Genomic DNA, 20,603 nt, shown 5'->3' on the forward strand with positions numbered 1-20,603 from the left:
GCTCTGAGTCACAGCAAATAGTGCTGAATGGGAACACTTGGTCCCCAGGTGGCAGACCAAAGGCTTCCATGCTAGGGAAGAGGCAGGAGCTAATTTTGTTTTCCGAATTGCCTTTGTTTTCATCAAGTGATATGGCATCATGGCTGATTTCACCTTCCTTGCAAAGCTGGATCACTCAACAGGATTTCTGAATTCTTTGTTGGCCACTAATATCTAGTGCATAATGCTAAATTAAATCAAGAATTGTAAGGTTCATTTACTAAATCTATTAGGCAAGCAGACACATTTATTAAGCCAGACCTCTGTTAATCCAAGCAAATTGGCCTTTCAGAGCCCCACAAATCCAACAGGCGGCTGATTGACTTCTCTGTCTCTGTGCTTTGTCCAAGCTGCAGGGCCAGCCCATGGTGAGACTCCTTGGAATAACACCTCATTCCCTACCCAGCTTGTGAGTTACCTCCCTGCCCACAGAGAACCCTTATGTGCGACAGGTCACAGATTATCCACTGTGCCCAGAAAGATATCGACAGAGCTCTGAGTGACTATTTAGTTATGAGATTTCCACTTGACTAATGGAACAAGGAGCTTCAGGGAAATCTTTGGATGCAGCCTATACCAGTTTCCCAGACGCTGTTAAGTCAAGTTAATATTGAACATTATAAACCTCCACAGTTTAAATGTATATCTTGAGAAAAGCTGCCATTTCCAAATTGGACAGACTAAGCAATCACTATGCTTGCCTTACTTAAAACCTGCAACAGATTTATACAGTTACATGTAAAAAAGTGTTTATCATATGAAGTGGAAAAGGCAGAATGTATAACTGTGGATATACTATGATTAGAACTATGCAAAACAACCTAAAATATGTACAAAGACCAGAATAAAATAAAGCAAAATGGTATCTATAGATGTGTTACGACTATGGGATTAACGTGAAAATTCATATTTTGGGGAAAAAGTCCCCTCAATCACTCAAACTCTCTCTCTCTGTCTCTATCTCTCTCTGTCTCTCTCTCTCACACACATACATACATACACGCACACACACACACGTGCACACTCAAGACACATCCAAAAGCTCATCAAAAGTATTTCACTGTATCATTGGGAAAGTATCTCTGTCCCTGAATCTCGTTCTATCTTCTGTAATCCTATCCTAAATATGAATTTCTAAGACAAACAAAAATCATCATTTCTGCTATTCAAAGCCACCTGTTATCTCTCTTCCCTACCTTTTAGGGCTTTCTCTAAATTTCTGCCCAAATGAATCCTGTGTTTTGTCTGAATCCTTCTACACAGAACACAACCATGTCTTACCTTTCCATACAAATCTCTTTCCCTTTCTCTGCCTCATTTCCACCATTTTTTCAGTGCCAAGTTAAGACCAACTTCATCCATGACTCATTCCATGATCAGCAAGGCATATATCCACCACCACCTAGGCTGTTCGACTGGGCCAGTAATATTACATCCCTACCACCATACCTTAAAGTATTTATATCTTTATATTCTCAAACAGATTATTTCTAAATGGAAACAAATGGAATTTACACTGATTTGCATTCCTCACAACATCTGGCACAAAATATGGGTTCTTGAAAAAGATCCACAGAGTTACTGATACAATTTTGCATCTCCCTGGTAAGTTTGTTGGTATAAAAGACTATTGTTGGATTTTAGGAATGCTTCTTCTCTTCTATTTGATTATAAATCACACTTTCTCACCATCGTTGCATTTCTGTCCATCATGCCTTCTCTTATGGACTATAATCTCTTTGAAGGTAGAGACAATGTTGTATGTGCTCCTCTATTCTGGAGAACACCAAGTGAAGGGCTAGATATAAAGGCAGGGGTGAATGAATTCTTCTTGAGAGGTTGATTTAATTTAGTTATTTGGGTGAACCTGCCTAATTCTTTTAGTTACCACACACACGCACACGCAACCATAAAACATTACTTTCTGAGGCTATTAGCCTAAGTGTTTTCTCTGAAAAATGGGATAATTTCTCCATCAGTAATGTCCTAATGATTAAATTAAATAATGTGTAGGAAGAGCCTCCTACAAAGCAGAAGTAGGAATAAATGCTCAAAATTAGTATTAGCTCCTTTTACAGATCAGTTTGCTATTCAAAGGGAACCAAAATAGCTCCAAAATAAGAGCGCTCACCAGAACACTCAAAGACACTCATTAATTTGCCAGTCAAATATGGCTCATTGGATCAATTATTGGGCAATGATGTCACCTTGATGTGTTTCTGGTATGGTGTTGGCAAGTAGCACTGCAAATATCCCTCTCTCAACTGGACCAAATAACCATTCTTAGAGGTGGGAGAGAAATCTATGGAACAGAGTCAGTTACATCATCAAGATTCTTAGCACATCTAAGTTACTAATATTTATTATTACTAATTCCTACTTGTTTATTATTAGTTACTAATAGTGATTACTATTACTATTCTGACATTATAATGACCCAAACTAAAGCTTAGAGAAATTGCATGATTTGACTAAGGAAATATAGCAAAAAAGAATATGAGTCTGGTCTGTAACCCAACTTTATCTTATTTCAAAATTACTCTATTCTGGGAATTTGTGCAGCATTTCATGCTCAAGCTCATAGATGAAATTCCTAAGTGAAGGAATATCTCAGGTCATCATCAAACAAAACTAAAACAAAACAAAGCAAACTATAATGTGATTCTGTAATTTAAAAATTTCCTCTCTCTTAATATGACATAATATAGATCAACTAGATAGATATTTCAAATAATAACTCAGTGATGTTTGTGAATTAGATATTCGTATCCTTGCTCTACATAAAGAAAAAACACTGAGATTTAGATCAGGAGATTTGTCCAAGAGAACACAGATAATCATTAGAGAAATAGAAACTTGGCTTTGCATCACTTTATCCACTTATGTGTTTATTTATCAAAATTTATTAGATACTAATCTAATAAAGGCTTTGAAATTCAGGTCTTATAATACTCAAAGAAAAAAGCACTGAAAGGGGAAAAATGATGCTGTAGAGAAATGCTGTGTCTCTGGCTCCTTGGGAGTTCTAAGTAACTCACTGTGTTGACAATGGCCAAGAACTGCCTCCTTGTGCATAGCAGCTTCAGTAAAGGTCACCAGGTAAATGAGCACTAACAGAAAAGAATTCCCTGGCTGGACAGCCAGAAGTTCTCAGGAGAAAAATGAGCTTAAAATCCTCTGTTTCTGGGCAGCCCCGGTGGCGCAGCGGTTTAGCGCCGCCTGCAGCCCAGGGCGTGATCCTGGAGATGCTGGATCGAGTCCCACGTCAGGCTCTCTGTATGGTGCCTGCTTCTCCCTCTGCCTGTGTCTCTGCCTCTCTCTTTCTCCCTCTCTATCTCTATGAATAAATAAAATATTTAAAAAAATCCTCTGTTTCTAATTTTCTCCTCCCAAAGGATCTTCTCTCTCTCTCTCTCTCTCTCTCTCTCTCTCTCTCTCTCTCTCTTTTCTTTCGGTTCACCATGTATGCCCACTGTTGATCAAAGCAGGATTTTAGAGTCTGTAACCTCTAGCAGACTAAGAGAGTGATGTCCCCAAAGCATTCTGGGGCTGGGGGTGGAGCATGGTAGATGGAAGTTAGGAGACTTGACTCTATAATTAATCAGATGTTTGTCCTTGGGATGCTCATCTCACACAGGGGACTTTTATTTCTCTAATGTACCAAATAGGGATCTTAATAACTAACTTCTGTATCTCTTGTCCTGGTGAATAATAAGTCCAGAAATCCAAAAGCATCACAACCTATTCTAAAAAACTGATTTGAAAGTATATAGCATGAATAATGTAAACAGAAAAGGGTCCCTTGGGTCCATATGTCTGGTTCTTTTATTAACCCATCCTAACTCCCAGTTTCCATTAAAAGCATCCATTTATTGAGTACCTAGTGTGTGCCAGGGAGATATATAGCATCTCACTTAGTTTTCACAACAGTCGAGATGATATAGGCATTATTCTCTCCAGTTTGTGTTGAGTGAATTAAATTTTAGGTCAAATGACTTCATTAAGCTCACACAGCCAGTATTGTCTCTGTCACTTCAAGGTCCATATTTTCACCACCATATCATGCTGCCTCCCTAAGAAAGAGCAGGGGTGAATTATCTCCCACTCTTATGTACAGTGTAAAGTTCTTTTTGGTCACCTTGAACAAACAAAACTATCATTGTTCATTCTTTTTTAAAAAAGAGATTTTAGGGCAGCCCGGGTGGCTCAGTGGTTTAGCACTGCCTTCAGCCCAGGGTGTAATCCTGGAGACCCAGGATCGAGTCCTGCGTCAGGCTCCCTGCATGGAGCCTGCTTCTCCCTCTGCCTGGGTCTGTTCCTCTTTCTCTCTCTGTATCTCTCATGAATCTTTAAAAAAAAAAAGATTTTATTTATTCATGAGAGAGAAGCAGAAACACAGACAGAGGGAGAAGCAGTCCTGCAGGGATCCTGATGTGAGACTTGATCCCAGGACCCTGGGATCGTGCCCTGAGCCAAAGGCAGATGCTCAATCACTGAGCCACCCAGGCATCCTTGCTTATTCTTTTTTTTAAAGGAATTACTACACTTGAACTGAATATTTATTTCTACATTCTAGAGATGTCTAGCATTTCCAAGTTTGATATGATATCATTCTTAAATTATTTTTTTTTTAAATGAAAGGTCTCAGGGTACTTGGGTGGCTCAGTTGGTTAAGCGCCCAACTCTTGATTTCAGGTCATGATCTCAGGGTTGTGGGATCAAGCCCAATGTTGGGCTCCACACTCAACACTGAGTCTGCTTGCCCCTCTCCCTCTGTTCTTCTCCCTGCTAACTCTCTCCCTCTCTCCTAAATAAATAAATAAATAAATAAATAAATAAATAAATATTTCAACAACAACATAAAAAAAAAACATGAAAAGTCTAAGATGAGCAATGCCAAACACATCAAGAATGGCCAAGGAAAATGTGAAGATAGAATCAGGAATAGAGAAAAACATTAACCTCTTACATTTAGGGACCCTCAGCCCAAATATTCCCAGCTCCTATTTTACAAGTGTGGTCACTATTGACACAAGCGTCACCATCACAAGCTACTGGGAGTAGGAAGGATATGCCATGTTGACAGTCTGGCCCTCTTAGCTCCCTCCTTAGAGACTTGGCAGCATCAGCACCATCCCTAAGATGAACCCTGACCTCCCTGGGTCACCTAGTAGGTCTTGGAGAAGGGTTCTTTACACGCATTACCCCATTTGATCTTCAAAGTCCTGCATTTAGAGAACTAATTCATATTTCCAGAAGGAATCACTGGATGTCAGAGATGCACTTAACATTATATATCTTGTCAGTGAAAAGCCCAGGATTAAAACAAAATAAGGCAAATGAAGTTGTAAAAATATTGATTATGGAAGCAGGTTTCTCAAGATACTCTTGCTTCCTTAGGATTGTTTGAATTTTCCCTATTATAATAATGAAATGGTAGAGAGACGTATGTGGTATTCAATTATGTGGATCCGTAGCTTCATTAAGTACTTCCTACTGCTCACATCCCCAGTGCCCCCAATATCAACATGGCAGCTGGAGCACAGGAGAAATTCAGTAGAGATCTACTCAGACATGGATCAGAAAAGGCCTAACCTTTGTGCTATTGCCGAACCACCAGAAATAGGTTAGGGTCCCCAGTTGACTGGGCCACACAACTGCACTGATGTTGACCTCCTTATTTCTTATGGCGACAAATGGCACTCGGAGATGAACATGCTCCACCGGACCTGACAGAACAAAAAACAGTGTCAGTGTTTATGTTCCTGGAATAAACAAACTTTATCATACTCCCAGATTCTTAATCTTAACCCCTATTACTATAAAATATAATAAAACAAGGATCGCCAACTCACAAATGTTGAGATGTGTGTGTGTGGTGCTTGAAATAAAGCACCTTGTGTAATGGGGAACTCAAATCAGGCTTCAGACTTTTTGAGTGACACCCAAGATGCATTTACATCTGATGTGCCCAACCATGAATGCTTATGAACCTCCAATCCAAGGCAAAGCTACTTTCCTAGACACTTAGCCAATAAATAGGGAGATAAACAGCAGTCTTTCATTTCTGACAATTAGTCTGTATTGTGAGGTGGGATCAGTGCATCATATGGAGGGCTCTTCTATTATCCCTGATTGTTAATTGGTCCCATCCTCTTCAACAGTCCACCATTGCGCCTTGTCATCTGCAATACTCTTTGGGTGTCGTTCGGAAGCTGGCAAAGCTGTTTTACAAAGAGGAAAATAGGGCATCCCCCTAAATCAAAGGAGAAACAAATGCCAGGTTCCCAAATAATAAAAAATCTGCTGCAAAAAGGTAACCAAATTTCTCTTCTTTTCCCTCAGAAAACTGATATAAGCAGCATCATACAGGAACATATCTTACCCATAATAAATGAGGACTGTAATTTAATGCATTTCCAAAATAAAATGAGAAGAGGAAAAAAAATACTGATGGGAAGTATTACTGTGTCAGTGTCACACTCGGAGGTGGGGATGTGATTTTTCAACTCTGGGAGGTTTTCTCCTCTTCCCACACCTCTTTCCCTTCTTTTCCTTTTTCTCTCTTTGCCTTCCTTCCTTCTTCCTCCTTTCCCTTCCTTTTATCCCTCCTACTTAACAAATCCAGAGATTCTAGTTAGCTGTTCACACTCTGCTAGTGCATCATTTCCTGGTTTCTGCTATGATAGCGCTAACGTGCAAAAGTGGCTCAAGGTCAAGACTGCAGTCCACACATCTCCTTAGCCTGAGGGCCCTGAATTCTTCTTGCAGGTGGGACATTATCCTGACCACTCAGGCTTCACTGTTTACATCGTGGGTCATTTGGGAGACAGTTCATTTTAAAGGGAAGAAAACAGATGGCTTCTTCTCATTTCTGGTCTGGTTTAAATTTAGCTGCAGGATCCTTTTCTCTATCCCCAAGAGGCTTGACCCTACACAGAGTATTACCCCATCCCTTGGCTTCCTTATCAGAATAAGAACATATGGATGGGATATGTGGATGTTAAAAGTACCATATCATTAATTAGGGGATGGCACTATTTCTACCACCACCATCACCACCACCACTATCACTACCACCCCCATCACGGTCTCTATGTATCATTGGGTAGAAGTCCCTCTAAGACATGGGAGTTCTTCTGAGTCTCATGGTGTTGTAGGTAAATTCATGTTGGGGAAGAAGGTGTTGGCGCAAAAACTGATGTTTAAATGAGGACAGCAGCCAGGTCTGCTTGCCACTCTCCATATTGTACCCTCTCAAACAAGCAACAAGTATTGAAGGATCTGTGTATCCTGACTGAGAGTATTCCCTGCCTACAGCACTCTGACTGGACCACAGAGCTAGAACCCTCAAGGTTTCTTCCAGCAAATAACTTATTCTAGCAAATCATTTCAACCTTTTTGCTTCAGAAACACATTTGGCTAAAGGTTTAATTATTTCCAATAAGAAGATCTGCTCAATTATTTTTGTATGGCTTGGTTGTTGGTGAAAATAAAAGAAACCACAAGGTATGAGAAAACACTGGGTACTTTTATGACTTTATTGACTCATTTTGAGGATTTTGTCTTTCTTTGTCGTTCATGTTTTACTGAACCATGGGGAAGAGAATGAGGCAGTGGGAAGGAGTCCCTGGCCAGCCATGTCCTAGCAGGGAGGTAAGAATTCTGTGTCTTACGGTAACACCTCAGAGTCTTTCTTAGGCACTCAGGTGCAGAGCTAATTCCTCTCTTGCTGGGAAAGGGGCCCTTACCCTTAATGTCAATGCTCCTGTTATTTATCACCCTAAAAATACATGTAGTTCATTCCCCTGGGCAACTCATCAGAACCTCGGGCCTTTCCACAGTTAAGTGATGATACTGCTAATGCCTTGTGGTCCTGGAAATTCTTCTGTGCTTTCTGTCACTCAGGGGCCTTGGCCCAGCCACACATTATTGGGTACCCATGCCCAAAAAGATAAAAGGAGATCTCCTTCTTCCTAAACCCATGCCAAGAGAAGGGATACAGCTTCTATGAATTAACATACCATCAAACACAATCACATTTATTCCAGTTCTAAGATAAGCATGTTTGGCTAAATAGAGTCTCAAGGAACAAGAACATGTAACAGCTTTTTAGGGCAAAGAACCTGAGCCAGAAGCTCTAGGCTTCAACCTAGGAACAGAACACCATGGACCAGGGAGAAGATTGCTGAAGGGATTCAGGAGGGAACACAGCAAAATCCTAAAATCCTCACTGTCAAATAGGGCTCTTTTTGATAAAAATCTAATAAGCTGTGTGAGATTGGTTATTATGGGCGGCTAACAACTACTTTTGTTAGCTAATGGCCCAAGGTGAGGCCAAGAGCAGTTTCCACTGTAATAACTGTCTGGTAAATGCAGCCATGATTGATTTGGAGGGAATTATGAGCATGATAAAAGTTTCAAGGAACATTTCCTCCTTCATGCACATAACCCACAGTATAAATCAGTTCCTTGCTATTGTGTTTTTTGCCCCTAAGATACACTGGTCTTTGCACCCTTCAGGCAAGGTCCACTATTGGTAGAATTAGGAATACGGGTGGGGCAGGTCGTTGGGATACAGGACAGTAAATTTTCTCTGTCTTCATTTATAAATGCAGCAGAAGTGTGCAGGCAGAAAGTTAGTAGGTAGTCCTTAGTAATTGCTATAACGAGTAACATTCATCATGTGCCAAGCTGGGTGGCAAGTGGTATTTGTATACTGTGCAGGAAAATGTTAACATAGGCCTGAAACTGCCATCCTTAGAAAGACTTGTGTGCAAGATTAGCCCTTGCTAGCATCTGGAAACTTGGCTTTGAGACTTAACTGATAAGAGTGGTTCACCACGCCTAGACAGTTTATGCCAAAATATTCTAAATATGTATTTTCCTTAGGATGTCTGGAATTTTGGCATATGCTTGGCAGTGGATGCCTACTTGACCAGTCCCCAATAAAAACCATGGGTACAAGTCTCTAAGGAGCTTCCTGGCAAAAAGCCCTTCTTACATGTTGCTAGAACTCCTGGTTGGAGGAATTTCACGTCTTACAAGACACCACAGGGAGAGGACTCCTTGCAGGTCACAACTGGTTTGCTCCAGGCTTTGCCCCATTGCCCTTTTCCCTTTGCTGATCTTGTTTTTTCTCCTTTCGTTGAAATAAATCATAGTTTGACTATGCTTCTATGTGGAGACTATCAGTCCTTTTAGTGAATCAACAAACATGAGGAGGTGTGGTCCTGGGGACCCCTGAGCCATACACATAATCCAAATTGATTCTCATAGCTTCCCTATAACCTAAATATTAAAGATGAGGATTCAGAAGTTTGTAAAGAGCAAGAAAGTTGACCAGTATTAGATATTTAACAAAGAGATATGATCAGATTTCAAACAGAGTCCATCCTTCTGCTCTAAACCCTGGGTTATGAATACCTTGCACATCACCTGCCTGGGTCTTTGACGTGGTGCTTCTGACACAGAATGAGTATAGTTGGTGTAGTGTGGTCCATTTCTAGCAGCACCTGCCCTCCCCCAGGGACTTGAGGAATGCCATATATATATCAACAAACTTTTGCTGAGTAAATTAGTAAATAATTGGATGTTTTATTTATATTTCCTATATGCTTTTATAAGAGCTCCTTGAGTCAAGGTATCAGTTAGAATTAAGCCATTTTAAAGTTGGAGTTCAGAAGACCCACAGTAGGAATAATTTACTTCATGGTCATGCAGCCTGACATCTTTAGGGATATTACTGATCTGTAATCCGGGTGTCCCCCATGCACTTCCCCAATCACTGTTGGTCCTTGTGCTACTATTAGGATCAAATGCTAAGAGACTAAGTAGCCTACTGTTTCCTAGAAACCTTTTAAATGTGGGTTGTTTATATAGTGGAGTTTGTTATCATTGAGTTGGAGGCACTCCTTATATTCACTTAGACTTTTTAAAATATAAATTTCACCATAAGTAGCATATTACTCCCAAAACATCATAAGGTATGTAAATCAGAACTACAGAATTCCTTAGGCTTGTGAGTATCACTGATAAAGACACAGGAAATCAATACCAAGCCCCATAACAATATGTCTTGATTCAATATTTTAAAATCATAATATTTAAGTTTTAGTTTACATGAACTAAGTCCCAGGATAGAAGATACACAAAACATATCCAGTACAAAGTACTTTGGGACTTCAGCTTTTGTTTGGTTTGTGCCACGCAATAGTCAGTAGCAATGAAATATGTTCTAGGACAAAAGAAGAAGAAGAAGAAGAAGAAGAAGAAGAAGAAGAAGAAGAAGAAGAAGAAGAAGAAGAAGAAGAAGAAGGAGGAGGAGGAGGAGGAGGAGGAGGAGGAGGAGGAGGAGGAGGAGGAGGAGGAGGAGGAGGAGGAGGAGGAGGAGGAGGGGAAGGAGAAGGAGAAGGAGAAGGAGAAGGAGAAGGAGAAGGAGAAGGAGAAGGAGAAGGAGAAGAAGAAGAAGAAGAAGAAGAAGAAGAAGAAGAAGAACCAGTAACCTTGTATGTAAGAATTAAGTTCTTTTGTGTGTTCAGTACTACATTTAAAAAAAGCTAAACATGCTTCTTTAATCCTTCTTTAGCTCTTCCAGCAGAGATTAGAAATTTACTTTGATTTGGGCTGCCTTCATTCACAGCTGCTTGAAAGTGAATCTGTGGCCATGAACTGGTTTCTTCTTCCTCTATCCCTAGGAGTCTCCATAGCAAAGGGAAGGGACTGTTACCCAAATGTGTGTCTGCAAGTCCGTAATTCCATCAGAATATAGTGGAACTGAAAAGAAGGGGCCAGTTGGTCATGTTAACCAAACTTTCAGAATAATCTACTTCAGTATCAGAAACCTGAAACACAGTTCAGAATAATCTACTTCAGTTCCAGAAAACTGAAACACAGATGAGCACACATCTCAGTCTTTCAATGTGGGTCATTATTTGGGGCAGTAGTCACACCAAATGCAGTCTCAGCTCTGTGTCCCAGAAGTCTGGACAGTGGGATTTGTCAACTGGAAGGAACGTAAGAAAGAAAATGGTTCATGCTACTTACAAACCACGTGCAGGAAGAGGACAGCTGTGTCTGAGCCCAGGTTGTTCTCTGCATAGGCCGTCACCTGGAAGATCCCCGCACTCTTGTACACGTGCCTGATGCCATCCTCGATGGGGCTGAAGTTAGCATAGGACACCGCAATTCCATCCCCAAAGTCAAGCTGGATGTTTGTCCTTTGGAGATCTCCCTGAAAAGGGGGTATAGCTGTTGGGGCACATTGCCATGGCCCAGTCTGACTCCTATTTGATGCTTGGTCCTGTGCCTTCAGCATCCCCCTCCTGAGGACCCAGAGCCTTTCCCAGGGGGCGAAGCACCCTACACACAATCATCAGTCTCTTAGGTGATACCCACTGGGCACTATGGGCAGGTACTATGGACCTGTTAACCCCAGGTGCCCAAGCTTGAGGCAGCCTGAGCTGGTTGAATGGGCACTAGGGCACTAAGAGATAAGTAAAGCCTCTAGGGAGCTCTGGAGTGGGACAGCCAAGGCATTCTCTGTTCCCTCAAATACATGGTTTCATTATTCCTCTCCTGTGTCAAAAATAACAATAGCAAAAATAGTAACAGCGAACACTTATAAAGTTTCTTTTCAGTTCCAAGGAATTAATCTCACAACTTTATAATGCAGAAGGCATTACTTTCCCCATTTTACAAATGGGGGCAAAAATACATAAAATAAGTAGACCAAAGTCTCACAGCTGGTAGTGGAAGAGATAAGTTTGGAACCCAGGCAGTCTGGTTTCAATACTAATGCTTTCAACTACATTGCTATAATTATAATTGTTCCTGTGTTTTAAGATTTAGTACTGTGTTCAAAGCATTATGCTAATCACTTAACACATACTATATACTACACTTTCAAAATAACTCTGTGAGGTAGGATGATTATTCCCAGTCTAGACATGAATACTGCATACCAGTCAAAATTTTATCTGTGCTCTGTTGACCTTGGATTTTCCCTAACCTGTCTTAGCCCTTCTACCCTGAAGCCTCTTCCAACCATCCCAGCTCACAGATTTCTCTGCTCTTGGAAGGCCAAGAGCCCCCCCAGGTGCCACCTGGTGGTGTGATGGCATCCGTTCAGGTGAGTGCATCTTACCATCCCAAGCTGATGCTTGGCTTCTTAAGAGCTGATGTTGAACCCCACCCTTATTCTTCCTTCCTCCCACTAGACTGGGTCAACACTTTGGATAAATGCAATTGAACCTGACCACAAAACAAGGATCCTAGATGAGAAACAAGAATCAGTTCTATTTACAAAGATGGTTGATGGACTAAAAAGGGGTATAGATCATTTTGGAACTGTGAGCCAATCCCTCTGTCCAGCACTGATCACAGTTTCATGTTCTGCGTCTTCCCCCATGGCAACCCAGATGTGAGTGAAATACTGATACGTGCTCCCCTGCCCCCCACACAATGTTGACTACCCTTGAGTTTATGAATATAAATTGAAGTGGAAATGAACTGGAGGCAATTCAAATGGATAAGATCGTGGCTCTTCATATCCATTCAAGAGAAGGTTTTTATAGCTCTGGTCCTGGAAACTCCCTAGTGGAAATGTGATAATGACCTCCTGTGAATGTTAAAGTCCCTTAATTCAAGTGCCCAGTGTGGGTGAAGGCTGAAGAATCTGTCAACCCAGGATAAGGAACCTTCACCGTCCTGTACAGTACAGGCCAGACTTTAAAGGTTTCTGAAGTATTCATGTTTAGAGGGGGAAAAAAAAAAAAAAAAAACTCCTGGCCTGCTTTGGTCTCTTTCCAAGATCTGAAGAGTACAGACCAATTTGCATACAAATTTGAGGGCTTTGTAAATCAGGCAAGCTTTCTTGCCCCACCACCTCAGCAAGGAGTGCCTGAAAAGCTCCCTGGTTTGGGAAGGAGATGAAATAGCTTATATAGGGAGCAAGAAGCGTAAGACACAGCTATTTCCATCCTGGAATGAATGAATGCGGGCTGATTTTACTGTCCTGATTGCAAAAGACACTAAAAAATGAAATAATGGAGAAACTTGCCGATGGAAAAGCAACTAATGTGACATTCTTTATACAAATAAGTTCAAAGGATTGTAATAATCTTACCCCACACTCACACTCATACTTTCAAGACTCTCTGAAAAGGCCTTCTGGGCCTTTTTAATCAGGAAGGTTAAGGGTTAGGATAAAGCAAAACAGGTTCCTGGGAGCAACAGGAAAAATAGGAATTCCCTTCTCCTGTTAGAGTTTAGACTATATGGTCTTCTGGTGAGAAACATTCCTTCCACAAAGTAGACCCTAAAGTAAAGGGGGACCTCAAAGGATACATCTGCCCAGAGACAAGCGGGCCGGGGAACCTGGGTCTGCGGTATGGGAGAAAGGGAAGAGGGTCCCTAATATCTAAGCCTTCTTTTACCCCAGGTGTCTTTAGCCATTGACTCTGGTGCTGGGATCTGTGGGGATACCTGATCTTTCTTTTCTTCCCTCTCTGGGAAGTGAGTCATGACCTCGAGACCAGGACAACACCTACCTCCTCCATGAGGATGATGAAGGTTGCATTATGCCCCTGCTCTGCCACCAGGCGGCCATCAGTCGTCACCACGTGGAGGCCTCGAGGGGCTTTTCCTGGACACATCTGGGCCTTGGCTGTGTACTTCTCCCTCAGCCCGTCCGTGCAGTTGTTGGACACGATCCGCCGGTACCTGAGGAGTATTGACAGGTGCCGGTGTTGTGGGGCGAGCACGTGTGCACATGTGTGCATGTTAGAAAGAGGGTGTGGGAAAGCCACAGGGAGAGGTGTTTGGCGCAGCTGCTCCTGAAAACTGAGTCTCAAGGAAGAAAGCCATTTAAGAAGCCAAACAAATGTTGAGGAACTGCTATCCCTCCATCTGAGGAAGAGCAGCTCTTTAAACTTTATTATTGATCCTACCTGGTGAGCCACGGATCAGATCAGTGTCTAAAACAGCCAAAAAAAAGCAATGTCTGACTCACATGTAAGACAGAAGGAGGCAGACCCACCAGACTAGTGGAGCAAGAGAAGCGAGAAGTGCTCCTCCCTGTAATGGAGGGACTTGTTTTTATTTCCCTAAGGCTGTCTCCAGTTCTGTGTACCCAAAAAGCAGCCAAAGGATCAGACTTCTAACTGATTTGTCAGGAAGCTTTTTCCTGTTCCCCTTTACCCCCAGGCCATCCATCCATGCTTTAATACCTAATTGTCCTGACTCTGGAGCCCATAGGCTATTTTACGACACATTTTCTCTCCTTACTAATATTTCTCTTCCCACTCAATGCAAATGCCAGATCAGAAGCCCAAGTCTGAAGCTCCTATTCAGTCTTACTGATAAATTAGCTCAGAGAGGAAGCTAGTCCAAGAAACCTCCCCACAAAGCACGGTGGCCTTTTAGAACAAGAGCATCTCTGTGCAGTGACGCCATGCCATCTTGCTTGACCACTGATCCCAGCATGGGAAGCCAAGCCAACAGCTTGTCCAAAGTCCTGACCTGCAGGACAGACATTATTTCCACTATCTATAAGGCTGCATACCATCAGCCTTCTGGTAAAACCACGTAATATAAATGCACCACCATCACGACCATCATTGTATCATGTCTTCTTTTACCCTGTATGTCAGGAGTAATTAACCTAACCATCCATGTTGCCTTCTTCTAATAGCCCCTCAGTTGAAAGCAGATGAAACAAAATTCTTTATGAATGATATGTATCTTCCACTATACCTGATATTTTCCCACCCCTCAAACACTGCTGAACTACTAGCCCTATATCTCCATCCAAAGATCTCAGGAGGATATTAAGCAAATGCTGTGTGTAGTTACTTCCTCAGATAGAATTACAGTATATCCCCTTGTAGATACACATTATTTTTAATTGCCAGCTGAGCTCACAATGGGTCTAGAGCTATATCCAATATGCTAACCACTTTCTACCTGTGACTACTGAGCACTTAAAATGTGGTTAGTCTTGCATATTGAAATGATACTATTTTTGACATATTAGGTTAAATAACATATATTAGTAAAATCAATTTTGCCTTAAATTTTTTTAATGTAGCTACTAGAAAATTTTAAACTACATATGTAGCTCATATTTTCGTTCTTTTGGTCAGCATGAGTCTGCGGAATCAAGCTTTTGTAATCAGTTTATACTTTCTTGCTGACTTTTAGTCATTTATAAGATATTTAATTTTTACTTATGGCAGATATTTTGGTGGGTACCATATCCTAATGCAAACTTGATATCCTCTACTCTTCTTCTTCAACCTCAACTGCCCAGCTGGTTGACAACTTGTAATGTAAGCAAACATTTAAGCAACCTAGAGATAAGTGTAGACATTTGTAGTAAATCTTTGGGAAAAAAAACTTATCTTTCCCTTTCATCTCCCTGATTTATTTGGCTGGCTATTTGAGGTTTTGTTATACCTAACTAAGTTGCTTAAAATTAGGTATACCTATCATGTCACATGATCATAGGGAATGTTGTTACGCAATCCTCTTCCAATTTTGCCCAAGGTGTGCTCTGGCTTGTAATTTGGCGGCCTAGAACATAGCACTATGTTCTCTGATACCATTTCTCTTAAGTTCATTCTGCTGGATCTACAGTTTGAATGGCTTAAATCCCTGAACCAGATACCTACAATAAAATAATATCAAAAGTGCTTAAGCCCCAGCTCAAGCCCCAGCAACAGTCCCCTAAGAACTCAATATTGAGCTAAAAATTCTTGTGTTTCAGCAGCTTATTCCCCTCAGCACATCTCTTCCAACACATTTTTCCCCCTCTGTTAACATCACTTGGGTGATGGCATGGCAGAGGATCCATTGGACGAGTTGAGAATGAAGTCCAGAACACCTTTGTCCTCTGCTACTCAAAGAATAGTCCCAGGGCCAGCAATGTCAACATCGCTGGGCAGCTTCTTAGAGATGAAGGATCTCAGTCCCACCCCAGATCTACGAAATCAGAAGCTGCATTTTAACTAGAGCATTAGGTGATTCACACCACACTGAAATTTGAAAAGTGCTGTCTCAGACCACCAATCCATTTTCCAAATCTGTTCTGGGCCATGGAGGTGGCAGAGAAGAGGGGAAGACAGCAAGTCTTTGAGGAAATATTTTCTCAAGCACCTGAGTAATTGTAAGTGAGCAGAGGAAGAAACACACACATAACCTGACAATTACAGAAAGTGTGACTTGACCTTATTCCAGGAAGGCCTCGAACAGGACTTTTGAATTTGCAGTTTCAGTTTCCAGCATCAGTCTAGGAGAGCTTCAGTCCATCCATCCCTGGAGAGTACTATCATATGTGCCTACCACTTGTATTAATTTATTTCCCTCAGGAACCCCCAAAATGAGGTGGCATCTCTTTCCAGAAGAGAAAGCCTGACCAAAACAATAGCTATGATCTGCCAGAAGCAAATGGAAAAGGGTATTAAAATCTGGTAATCTGGAATCTCTTCAGACATTCCAAAAAAGCTGCTCTCAGCTAAAGAAATCCTCAGCTTTCTTCAGAAGCCACTTGCAAACAAAGTATCTATGCTCCATCTTGCTTCAACAGAAATGCTATCTTTGATCCCAAACGAGGGAAACAGGAGAATAGTGAATAAAGTGTCTTCATGTGTTTTACTTACCCAGTGCTGTTAAGGTAGCTTTGACCAAGGCTGCAGTCCTTTGACGGGGATGCTGGGTTGTACCAGAAAGCTGGGACACACTGGCTCTCTCCATGTCTCTCATAGCCATAATCACTGTCCAGAAAATGAATATTGTTCACTGGTATAGATGCACAAATGTTAACACACCCGCAGACACACACAAACACAAATACATCCCTATAGTCTTCCAAAAAGCTGCAATGAGTTCTCTCAAATAATCCCAGTGAGAGCAAGTATTTATACTCTGAGAATGGAGTTTTAGATTTAGAAAAAAATCCCAAATCATTGGAAATCCAGTGTGCATAAGGAATAGTGCATTATCAAATGAAGATTCCAGTTTAAACAAAGGTATGGATGTACATCATGTAGCAGGTACACTGGCTGGAGGTGGGTGTCAGGGATACTAGAAGCTTAAAAGCATACTCTGGATCACAGTGGAGTTACTGACATAAGTGAATGACAACGAGAAGATGATTTTAAAGGTCAAGATTCATTTCTGGGTAAGATTTCACAGGTGTTATTCCAAAATTAATTTCATAGCTTTTATTTTAATTTTTCCTACAAAGTCTTTCTCAAACAGATACATTTGCATTCACGTAATACAAACAGCCAAATTATCCCAAATACATATAACACAGGTTCTCTGTTTCCCTACAAACAACACAAAACTGTGGTTCTTTTCCATGTTTTCATTAAAGCCTAGCTCTAATAAAATGAACTCAGGTATAATTCCCTTCTCCTTTCCTCCCATTCCAAAACTAAGAAGTAACAGACCAATGTAGAAAGGAGAGCCCCCATATGATATGCAAATGGTGTTTCCTTACTTCCCGAGTTTCATAAGGCTCCCAGATGCATAAATGTCAGGGTAGAAAAAGAGCAATAAAGAAAGTATTATTGCTCTTGAAACCAACCAGAGGTCAGTGAGGGTGGCTTCACTTGGCAGGAGAATTCATGTTTCTAAGTTAAGCATCCAAGGATTTCCTGAAACCCACAGACCAGGAAGAACAATCTGGACATTTGAATATTGATCCTCTGAGTGTTAAGGAAACATAAAACAGCCAGGGAAGTCACTCTCTCCAGACCTACCCCTCCTTTCTTTTTCTGCTCCTACATTCTTTGAGCCAAGATTAAATTAAGGCACAATGAAAATGGAGGCAAATTGTCTATGTGTGTGACTAGGACAGGAAGGAAAGGGAGAAAGGAATACAAGTTTAATTCCACGTTTACTTATTACTCAATATGTGCACTGTCTTGGGAGAGAAGTGCAACAATCCTTGCCCTCAAGGGCTTTGAGTCTTTGGAGAGAGGGATACAACATGCCTCAAATCCAACCAAAAGACAGAATAATACAGCAGGAAGCAGAACATGATAATACAGTATGAAGCGGTGCAGTTAGGAAGCACCAACTGATTGATGAGATTACATGAACTGTCCTCCCAGTGTCACCCCATCCTACCTCCTCCTCACCATCTTCCTCTACACCGAACTCATACCTCAACAGTCCAGGCCAACTTTTCGACCCTCTTTGTTTCCACATGTGTTATTCCTGGGCTTGAAGCACTCCACCTTGTCTATGTTTGGTAGTTTGCTAAGTATCCTTCAACATGTAGGTCAGAAGAGGCGGATTCCCCAGACAACATCTTTGTGACCACAGCATGCTGGAAACACTGAAGCTACAGAGACCTCTGATGGTTTTGTTTGTCAATATAAGAGTTCAAGCAGTACTTAGGATGTTGGAGGTGTTGAATATTTACCGGGTGAATAAATACTCCAATTATGTTTAAAAGTAATCACATTGATTATCCCATCGATTGGGTCTATTTGCAGGGAGAAGTCAGCCCACAGGTGAACCTCCAGTGTGGGCCCCAGAAAGCATCCCAAGGGCTCGACAGATGCCTGAGCAAGAAAGGTGGAACTCAAGACCAGCTTTGATATGGCCATGTTTAAATAAAACTGGAAGAAAAGGAGAAAGGGACATGTCTGTCAAGCAAATGCTTTGCTGTGCCTCCTAATCAATGATTGCAGATCTCTCCGCTTGCAAGTTCACTGCGGACTCAGTGCTGTGACAGCTTGTAACTGCTCATGAGAATGGACTTAAAATTTCGGGATTTTTGCAAGCTAATTAATGGTTGTTAAACACAGCCATTATCAAAAATTAAGTTATATAAAATTTTAATTAAATATATTTGAAAAGTAACAGAGATTCCTTGTTATTTTGCTAACTTTATTGTAATAGTAATATGTATTATGTTATATATAAAATGTTATATATTATTTTTTTATCTGTGCCCTTGAGGTTCTTTACATTTGTGTACCTGTGTGGTAGAAATACTGTATAATACTATTTCTCTATAATAATAATATTGTGCTACTGCACATCTTTTCTCAATTTTGTATTCACTGATGTCATGTTGGTAGCTAGAAATCAGCCACACTTGGGGAATATTTATAAAAATCGGAAAATACTACTAATGAGAACTTATTTCTTTATTTGTTCCAAGAGAGCCAGTAGTTAAATATTTACCAGCACGGCACTGAATATCTGTTTCTAAGTATTGCTTATTGGTAGAAACATTTGGGCTACGATGTGTCTGCACTGCTTCTAGAAAATTCCCCAGTTGCTATATGAGCTAAATCTACTGAATGTCCTGCTAACCCTGAGCAATATTAGTAATCTTTGAAGGAAGAGTGCCCTCCTAAACAGCTTTGGGAAGGAGAGAAATGTCTTAATGCTCTTTCCTAAATGTAACCATCTTTAGCAGTTCTGTTCAGCTCTGCTACCTGTTAGCGATGCAGTAATTAAAAAAAAGTACATCAGGCATGCCATTTTGCCCCAAAGATAAAAAAGCACCTCATTAATATTTAATAACATTAACAGAAACATCACTGGCTGCCCCTAAGCTGTGGACTTCTTCATTAACTTCTGCTAAATGTATATTAAAATCTCATACTCCCTTCAGCTCTGGAGTTTGCATGATTTCAGCAAACAAGCAGTTCCAGCTGCTGTTCCAACTTCCTGGGGGAAAGGTGTTTTTCTGTTGAATTGTGACATTTGGAGAGAATGTACCAGAAAGTCTCATTTGCCTCAGGGAAGTATGCTGCCACAGCTTCTGCAAACACACAACCAGTTTCTTTCCAGAAATAAGTCACCTCTGCATCTTGGTTGATTATAAAAGGGTTTGGAACTTCTAAAAGTTTAGGGGGAAATTTGTCCATTTCCAAGAGATGTATGCCCTCCAAATCCCATTCAGGGAGAAGCCTTAGACCACTTAAAGAAGTAACAGACAAACTTCAGAAATCATAAAGCTTCTGCATACCTAAACTGGAAGGGGCGCTTGTATTCCTTGGGTCCAATCCACAGCTGACAACGGCAGATGGAGGGATAATTGAGACTCCTGACCCTTGAATCAGCATTAGTACAATCCCATGGAGCACAGACTTATTCATCATAAGGGAGGGCCCCTCTGGTCCCCAGGAATGACATTCTGAGACTCTTGGAGCCAGCCCAGAGTCATGGTCTCTGCTCTCCCAGCTGCTGGGGCTTCCTACTCTTAGACCATGCACAGCCCTATCACTACTTCACTGATCCCCTCGGTTCCTCCATTCTCCTATTTGGCAACTGAAATTCCAGGAACAGTCCTCCACAGGTGTTTCTGTCACATTTTAGGAGATCAGGAAGACAGACCTTTTTGGCAGGCGCAGAGTGAACACTCAACAAACCAAAGCAACCACAACAAAAACATCAACACAAACAATGGAATAATAATTAACATCATCAGCACTTTGTTAAGGTGTAAGCCTAAATATAGGCATGGAGAAAAATGATTACACCCAAAACGTTTCAAAAATTGAATAACCCAGCAATCATCCCTCAGATATTTCTCC

The 20,603-nt window shown here is 41.1% G+C and overlaps 1 protein-coding gene across 2 annotated transcripts in view; it reads right to left on the bottom strand.

Annotated features, from left to right (window-relative positions):
* The window catches only part of SORCS3 (sortilin related VPS10 domain containing receptor 3), a 586,644-nt gene that overhangs the window by 20,279 nt on the left and 545,762 nt on the right, over positions 1–20,603 (bottom strand). For both annotated transcript variants that reach the window (XM_077877720.1, XM_077877721.1), the window contains exons 17-20: positions 16,698–16,811; positions 13,590–13,761; positions 11,086–11,272; positions 5,635–5,768 (exon numbers count right to left, since the gene is read on the bottom strand). In XM_077877720.1, coding sequence (XP_077733846.1) covers positions 5,635–5,768; positions 11,086–11,272; positions 13,590–13,761; positions 16,698–16,811 — 607 coding nt within the window. The remainder of the gene's footprint in view (positions 1–5,634; positions 5,769–11,085; positions 11,273–13,589; positions 13,762–16,697; positions 16,812–20,603) is intronic.

The sequence above is a fragment of the Canis aureus genome, chromosome 29 (genome assembly GCF_053574225.1).
Source record: "Canis aureus isolate CA01 chromosome 29, VMU_Caureus_v.1.0, whole genome shotgun sequence".
Lineage (NCBI taxonomy): Eukaryota > Metazoa > Chordata > Mammalia > Carnivora > Canidae > Canis > Canis aureus.